At 34.0% G+C, this 9,427-nt stretch overlaps 1 protein-coding gene across 1 annotated transcript in view; it reads right to left on the reverse strand.

Annotated features, from left to right (window-relative positions):
• Positions 1–3,822: 3,822 nt before the first annotated feature.
• slc4a10a (solute carrier family 4 member 10a) overlaps positions 3,823–9,427 on the reverse strand; it is a 51,721-nt gene continuing 46,116 nt past the window's right edge. Inside the window, exons 23-26 of the mRNA XM_016468523.1 lie at positions 9,029–9,151; positions 8,832–8,896; positions 7,536–7,646; positions 3,823–4,664 (exon numbers count right to left, since the gene is read on the reverse strand). Coding sequence (XP_016324009.1) covers positions 4,583–4,664; positions 7,536–7,646; positions 8,832–8,896; positions 9,029–9,151 — 381 coding nt within the window. The 3' untranslated portion in view covers positions 3,823–4,582. The remainder of the gene's footprint in view (positions 4,665–7,535; positions 7,647–8,831; positions 8,897–9,028; positions 9,152–9,427) is intronic.

Genomic DNA, 9,427 nt, shown 5'->3' on the forward strand with positions numbered 1-9,427 from the left:
GTCAGGCATCAGGAAGGGAATCAGAGGGAGGCAACAGTACCTGCCTTCAGAGAGACACAAAGCTCCCTTTACACAAAACCTGGAACAATGGATTCAGTGGAATGGAGCTTTGTGCATACAGCCTGTACTGTAATAGTCCTGTTGCTGTAAAAAGAATAATTCATTAAAAATTATTACTATTATTCAATTTATTATATTAATTATATTATATTATTAACTGATATATTAATAGAGTATACTATTAATAATATAATAAAATAATATGTATTATCATTAATGCATACAGACTGTGCTGTAAAACAAAACCTCTTGTAAAATGTTAAAGTAATTAAAATATGTTTTTTTATATATTATTCAATATACTAAATCATACATTTTACATGTTTTATATTATAATTTTATATTGTTATTTAATTTATCAGTGTATTAATTTAATACATTATTAATAAATGCTAAAATAATATTTAATCATATTAATACTGAACAATGTCATTATTTTGTGTTCCTTTTTTTAAACATTAATTCTGGTGCATTGGTTAGGTAATGCAGTAATAAACTGTACATATACATGTACATATTTGAGTCCTTAATACTTTATATTATGTGATATATATATATATATATATGACGTGTAAGTCTGCAAATACAGACAAACATGCATTAAAATACTACTACTAATAATAATAATGAAAATAGTAATTTAATTATATATAACTACTAAAAATAATAGCATATTTAATTATAATAACAATAGCAATAATAATAGTAATTAATAACAATAATAATAAATATTGTAATGCATATTTGAAAAGATTGAATGTTGTAAATATGTTAAAAAATATCAAACAATATCTAAATATTATACATATCATTTGATACAATTATGTTATATTTCACGTTTTCTTTTTTATTTACTTACTTTTGTTGTTGTTGAGGAGCTGCATCACATATGACTGAGCTGGGCTCTTTTCCACGTTTTGATGTGAGCTGATGGGCCGTTCTCATCTTACTTGACACTGCCCTTGGGAGCCCGATCATCACCTTGGAAACGTTCGGTGATGAGACGCCATCTGTGCTCCTGCCATAACATGTAAACTCACTTCACACGTTTTACTCATCAAAAATCTTTTAAGGGTAATTAAGGATAGTACTGAGTGTTGATCTGGTTTTCATGATGATATATGCAACTTATTCTTATTTATTTATTTTCCCAAACAGACACTTTGTCCTTTCAACATCCATACTAAGTGTGTTCTGCACTGCACAGTGTCACTCAGAATGATAATTTAAAAAAATAATCATATAAATTATACATAAGACTGTTAGAAATGGAAAAGTAGCTGAAGTAAATGTTGAGATAATTGCACAGAGAAAATGTCGTAAATGTCATTTAGGGCAGTGGTTTTCAATCCTGAGGAGCCACCGCTCTGCACATTTTGTGTGTCTCCCTTATTTAACACACCTGATTCAGATCATCAGTTCATCAGGAGAGACTCCATGAACTGAACTGAGTGTGTCAGATAAGAGAGACATACAAAATGTGCAGAGAGGTGGGTCCCCAGGACCACGATTGTAAACCACTGATTTAGGGCATGAAAAACATTGACCTACTAAACTTTCACGGCCAGGTGGCGATGTTGGTCCACTTCCTGACAAGAGCGATGAAGCCTGTACTGCAGCGCCTCCTGCTGGACACATTAGAATGACATTCATGCAGCAAACACGCCATCTATTGGACATACGGGGCAAACGCCTGGACCCATAGACTCAAAATACTGCATATGATTTGATATTTACTTCCAAAAGTTAACATATATCAATCGTAAATCTGAGGTTTCGTTCACACTGTCAGTTTTTGGGATTGACAGCCGCATTCTGCTGCTGTGTGAACGTGGCCTAAACGACACATTGAACGCTTGTTATGCTACAAAATAGCAGATGTTAACTGGCGTCCTGAGAAAATGATCCACCATTATAAATTAACAGCTCGACTGTTGAAACGAGGATAATCTATAACACCTGTAATCAATTAATTAATAAAAAAGACAGAGGAAGGAACAGATGAACGCACATGAGCGTGAAAAGAACTGCATTGCATTTTATAAGATCAGAAATCAGTTTCACTTGTTTTGTAGGCCTACTTTGCCTTTGGATGAGCAGCATATGCACAAGAGCCATGCCGTCTGTAGTCCTAAAACCTGGATCAGAATTATAGGCAGCATTTGGAAATTTCCAAGGCCTACATTTTTAAAAATGTTTTTTTTTTCTTCTTCTAAGTAGGCCTAATGTTTGATTGTTTTCCCCATGTTCTTTCACGTACGTTGGTGTTGTATACATTTAAACACAATCATACCTCAATCGTGAAACAAACAAAACACCTAAATAAATGAATTATTTTGCTAAATAAGGACTAAGTACCACAAGGATGTGAGTTTACCTGCTTGACACATCAGACGGTAAATGCAAACCGCAAAAAGAGAAGCTGTAGCCTACACTGAAAATGTAATCATGCATAATTGACTGGAAAAGGTCATTCTATAGGCCTACTTTTATTGCAGAAGTAGTTTAAATTTATAGTGTACCTGAAGGATACAAGCCCACATCTACGAATATTTATCCTTTCTAACACCGTATTTGAAGAAAATAATAGCTAACACGATTTTATCAGTGTAAATTAATGGATAAATTATTCAAATAAATAAAAAGAACATAAAATAAAGCAGTTACCGAAGCAGTCTGCTTTTTAAGCTGGTTTATGATCCTTTGAGGATGTGGTGGTTTGTATTGTGTCCCTAACCTTGAGATGGTAACCCTCAGAGGACTTCATTGTAAAACTACTTATCAATATTAAATAACCTCAGACTCCAGCAGTTTCCGGCCTCAGTGACAGTTTCTCTTAAAGCTCAGTCAGACCCAGAACAAAGACAACAAAAATCTGTCTAGAATTATTTTGCAACATCATCAATCCTAAATTACAAAGAGCTGAACTTCAGGACACATCCCTTATACACATGGGCATTTGAATAACTCGTTAATTATGTGTTAAACTTACCTTTCAATATCATGCCATTTTAGGGACTGATAAAATATCCCTTGTATATAGTAAATGTAAAAATATCAACTGTCGCAAAAACACACTTTAGCATCAGTTTATTTGCAGTCACATTTATTCAGATGAAAATTGCTCACAGTTGTAATGATACATATTCATTTGAATGAATAATTTAAACAACAGAGACTGTTTTCAGGAAGTAATGATTATTTTACAGTGAAATCAACAGAACTTAATGCTGCCGACATGTGCATGACATAGATGTGCGTGTCGTAGTTTTGTTAACCAACTTGGAAAATGGCAAAACACTGTAATAACACTGACAGTAACATGAAAACATTCATACCCCCCATCCCCACAGTCTATACATATTTAAATCTATCCACATATTAAATTACTTTATTTAAGATTGTACACATAGACAAAATACCGAATCACATGTACGTGTGTTGATGATAAATGTTAAGATTTGTCTCTGGTTAGTGTATGGTGTAATGCCCCTCTTACGAAAAGGAATATTATTGCATTTCTTGTAGGATTTTTGTATTATCGGCAGTAATAGTATAATTCGCTCGTTTGAGTGATGAGGTCTCTTCTCGGCTTGCAAATGAGTCTTGTAGAGGAGACAGATGCCCTGCCACTCAGAAACATTGTGAAAACCGCACTATACAGTTATATTATTTGCAACGTTTTAACAAAATAAATGTTTACTATTATTTGCATGGTTAAGTGCTACACAAAATGATATAAAGCATTGTAATAATCATTAAAAAAAAACACAGTCCAGATCAACAAGTGAATTTATGAATATGGATGTGTTTCAAATTAAGAAGTTTGGGAGAAAATGTTGTAGGCTAAAATGAGCACAGTCCTGGCTCATATGTGTGTGTTTTTAGGGAAATCTTACCATAAAATGAGAACACTGTTCATAAAAGTTCTTTTAAAAATGTTGGTCACTGCTCATAAGTAGTAAATGTTAACATCAAGTATCTTATGAAGTAATGTGGAGAACATATTGACGCACAGCCACTGAAAAAGCTGATATAACTACATTTGCATCTTCTTTCAGAAATTGCTTTTTACTATTATGATATTTTAACTATGCCTGCAAATTCATATTTATCATTTATGCATAATAAAAAAAGAATGAATTTCATATAATAAACATATTCAGGTTATAAGGCAAGGAATTTCAATAGAATCTACTTTCAAAAAAATATAAAACATACAAAATACACTCTACCTGGTTGAAAACAAAAGTAACCTTAATTTTGTTTAATTTCTATAGGTGAAACTACAGTTTGACTACAGTTGGACTGGACAAACACACAACCCAACAATCCTCCTTGTGGGCAGCAAATTCTGACATATTCAGATGCTCGAAACAAACATCTCCACACACACACATAAAAAACATGTAAATATAACAAGGTGCCTTAGCACAGACTGGCACACACAGACCTACAGAACAGAAGCATTTAGTGGTGCTTGTAGTGTGGCACAATACAGACTGTTTTGAAATACGTGAACTCACAAACTTGTCTCTCTATCCAAATCTGCCGCCTCCTCTTCATCACCGCTTTTATGTCCAATGGCAACTTCAACTGTTGAGCTGCAGAATAACAGAGAAAGACTCATAGAGAAAAACACACTTTGAAAAGCTGATGAGAAACTGTGAGCAACAAGAGTGTGTTGTTGTAGCAAAAGAATACAAACTGTTTTGTGTAAGCTCATTCTTTATGAGCAAAAGTTAAAGCAAGATTATTGATTTATTAGTGCTGTCAACTGATTAAAATATTTCATTGATTATAGTAATGAATAATTAAATAATTCATATTAAAATTATTTAATTATTAATTTAATATTTAAACATATTTAAATATGTATCATATTTAAACAATTTAAATATTAATTCATATGAAACACTTCTTTCACAATTAACCTGTTAATGCATGTTTTTTTTTGTCTTTTTTGGAAAAAATAAATATGTAATTACTGTGTTGATGACTCTCATAGTAGAACATATATGCATATCTATAATTACTCTAGATATAAATTTCACAATAAAAAAAAATCCAAACAGTTTTTGTTAAACAGACCATATTGGTTTGTTTTATAAATAAATGATATTCTACATACAGATTTTCCTGAGAAACATTACTGAGTTCCATTAGGGACTCTGTTATTAGTTTTATTTTCATTATCAGTGTTAAAACAAACAACAAAAAAAACAGCATGAAGTACATTTAACTAATTGCATGTGTTAACTTTGACAGCCCTATTTTACATGAATGTCTGACCTCAGTGAGTTAAAGGAATAGTTCACCCAAAAATGAAAATTTGCTCGGAGGCCATCCAAGATATAGATGAGTTTGTTTCTTCATCGGAACAGATTTGGAGAAATTTTCCATTGCATTATTTGCTCACCAATGGATCCCCTGCAGTGAATGGGTGCCGTCAGAATGAGAGTCCAAACAGCTGATGAAAACATTACAATAATCCACAAGTAATCTACATGACTCCAGTCCATCAATTAACATTGTGTGAAGTGAAAAGCTTTGCGTTTGTAAGAAACAAATCCATCATTAAGGTGTTTTAATTTTAAACTGTCAAATCTGGCCAAAATAGACAAGTCCATAATCCATACCTCTATCACCTCTGGTGAAAAATCCCCACTTGTTCTCTTACTTCAAAATGCACCAACATATTTGTTTAGAACTATTTTTGAACTGATTCAGATGAGATGACTTTTCCACAAGAGAAAGCAATATTATGGATTAGGGATGTTCATTTTAACCGGTTAACCGACCGTAAGATTTTTGACCGATTAATACAATCAGTTAAACGGTTTAAAAAGTCATTTAATTATTTATTTTTTCATTCATGTATCAAAATATTTTAAAAGGTTTGCTGCACGGTTCGCTGCAGGTGCATGATGTGATATGATATGACCATGTGAATCCTCATGTTCTATTGTTTGCTGCTTTTTGTACATGTAAAATTAATCCCCGGAAAACAAACGTTAGTATTTTTTAACGGGTCACAGACACTTATCCTTTCTAATTTAATTCAATTCTAATTTAAAATAATCTTGTTGGTTAATGGATAACAATCGGTTAACGAGCGTCGGTTGTCGGTTAGGAAAAATAATGATAATATTATGGATAGAGAACTCATATTCTAGAAGCAACAGTTTGAAGTTAAAAAAGTCTTAACAATGGATTTGTTTCTTACAAACATGCAGCTTTTCACTTCATGAGACATTAATTGATGGACGGGAGTCCTGTGGATTACTTGAGGATTATTAAAATGTTTTTATCAGCTGTTTGGACTCTCATTCTGACGGCACCCATTCACTGCAGATGATCCATTGGTGAGCAAGTGATGTAATGCTACATTTCTCTAAACCTGTTCCGATTAAGAAACAAACTCTTCTACATTTTGGATAGCCTGAGAATGAGTACATTTACAGCAAATTTTCATTTTTGGGTGAACTATTCCTTTAACATTGTGCATGCGCTAAAGCTTGACCTTTGACCAATCCGAAAATCATGCTTTTGCATGCATTAAACATTCTCAACAAATACACACAAACATGTACACAAAGCCCAAAATGCTCTGGAACAAAAAGCTTGAATCTCGTATTGTGATGCCAGTGTTTTTAGTAAGATGCCCTTTGTAAAGCCTGGAATTATTTCAGTGTTGTTAAACTCTGATGAGGTAGACACAACGTTTTTCAGAAAAGGAGAAAAGGTTTGAACATGTAGGAAACATGAACCATAGCACCAAAGAAATGGAGGCCAGACACCCACAGCACTAGTGTATATACAGTGATCGTGCACAGACGGGATGGGTTGTGTCTTACCTTTGGAAATAAGCATCTGAGACATTAGGAGAGGGAGCTTATGAGTGACAGGGATGAAAAATTCAGTCATGATGGGAGCCTGATACTCACACTTCCATTTTAAAGAGAACAGCATGTTTGAGGAGTTCACTAAACAGATTGCTAGGTGAATGTCATCATAATGAAGTGCAGATCCTGAAGGATCCTTATTGGATTACAGATGAATTGACTTTATTTAGTTATCTAGGAATTTCACTTTATCCAGTAAGAGTCTTATTTAATTCCACTGGGAATTGATTCCAAATTAGGATAAGGATGTTTTAGCAATCCTATATATTCATTTAGCATTTTTTGAGTAAGGCTGTTGGGGATTTCATAAAAGGGCTCAGATATGACCAAACTCAGATCTAGGAATGAAAATGTAGTCGACTGAATCTTTAACAGAGTTTTTGTCCCGTAGGAGGAATAAAACGAGCTGTAAGGTCTTCACTACTGACTTGAAAAACTGAACATGTACCATTAGCATAACATAGTATGTATTTTTATTATCCTAATGCAATGTTTGCAGGTGTGTGGTGAGATTAAAGTGACATTGTCGTGTGTGTGAGAGAATGTACTGAGGGAATATTAAATCCAAACCTTTTTGAGCTTTGATCTTTGTTGGTGCTGTCAGTGCTGAGGCCTTTCCAGATATTTCCAAAAGACGTCTTTGTCATTTCATCTGAAATGTTGACTGTGGAAGGATCGTCCCTTGATGAGCACAAACACATTTTTATGCCATTTTTAATCTCAGACTATTGTTGTTTTGTCATCTATTTTGAAAGAAACTGTCCTTCAAGAAGAGAGAAGGCCATCTAAACATTTTTACAGAAATTAATGACTGCAAGCTGTACGGCTCTAAATGAAACAAGTTAAATGAAATTAAAAATTTTTGGCGTTGTATGTATCTTACTATTACACTAAAAATGTTTCATCAAAATAAATACACCACTGTTCAAAAGTTTGGGTTGGTACGAAAAAATACATTACAAAACAGTATTACAGTATTACAAAAAAAATATTACAATTTAAAATACGTTTTTTTTTTTTTTGTAAAGTATTTTAAAATGTGATTTATTGCTGTGATGTCAAAGCTGAATTTTCAAAGTGACGTGACATGTGACGTGGCCAAGTATGGTGACCCATACTCGGAATTAGTGCTCTGCATTTACCCATCCAAAGTGCACACACACAGCAGTGAACACACACAAACCGTGAACACACACCCGTTGTGGTATTGAAGGTGGAGAGAGCGCTGTACATTCACTCCCCCCACCTACAATCCCTGCCGGTACGAGACTCGAACCCACAACCTTTGGGTTATGAGTCCGACTCTCTAACCATTAGGCCACGACTTCCCCCTGCATTCAGCATCATTAGTCTTCAGTGTCACATGATCCTTCAGAAACCATTATAATATAAGGATTTGCTGCTCATCAAACAGTTGTGATTCTTAGTATCTTTGTGGAAACTGTGATTTTTTTTTTTTCAGGATTTTTTGATTAATAATAAGTTAAAAAGAACAGCGTTTATTTGCATCTGTTTTATCAGCATTTATTTTATCTTTTGTTACATTTTAAATGCTTTTATTGCAGCTTTTGAACAATTTCCTGAATAAAAGCATTAATTTCTTACTGACCCAAACTTTTGAACGGTAGTTTTCTAAATAAACAAACAAACAAACAAATAAATAAATAAATAAAATAAAATAAATCTTTAAAAATGTGCTTTGTATAATATCTAAATAATTGGTCAAATTAATTATTCAATAAAATATTTTTTAAATCACTAACTTAATATAAATACTCTAACAAAACTAGATTTAAGGGTTAGATTAGATAGAAGTGGTAACAACAGCAGGCTACCCATTTTTAGCACTGATTTTTTTCTACTTACTTGCAATGCCCCTCTAAGGGCACTTGTACAATTCCTTCATCCTCCATCAAGACACACTGATTCTCCTGAAAGTGAGAGAAAGAACACATTGGTGATCTGTCCTTTTAAAACATTGTCAGCAGTGATTGGTCTTTGCCGGCCAATAGCGTGGCCGCAGGCCGCAACCAATAGCAGTGGGTGATGAGCGGTGGTGGTACCTCTTGCTGTGCATCTTCCATTTTTTTCTTCTTGCTCTCAGGCATGAGGTCATCAAGCCAGCTGAGATCCCGCTTACAAAAGACAAAATCCAACAGCTTACGGATGAACAAAAGGGCTAAGACCTGCAAGAAAACACACAGACATCATATGATATCTTACATATAAATGTATATATATATATATATATATATATACACACTAGTGATGCGCGGATGGCGGTTATATCCACGGGCGCTGCGGATAAAACCCTAAGGTGATGATCGGGTGCGGGTCGGGTCGGGTGCGGTTATCTAAATCAGACAAAAATGCAGGTGCGGGCGGTTGGCGGGTGGATAATTTATTTGAAGCTGTGGATTCGGGTGACGTTTTAGCTCATCCGCGCATCGCTAGTGTGTGTG

This window comes from Sinocyclocheilus anshuiensis, unplaced genomic scaffold (genome assembly GCF_001515605.1).
Source record: "Sinocyclocheilus anshuiensis isolate Anshui unplaced genomic scaffold, SAMN03320099.WGS_v1.1 scaffold572, whole genome shotgun sequence".
Classification (NCBI taxonomy): domain Eukaryota; kingdom Metazoa; phylum Chordata; class Actinopteri; order Cypriniformes; family Cyprinidae; genus Sinocyclocheilus; species Sinocyclocheilus anshuiensis.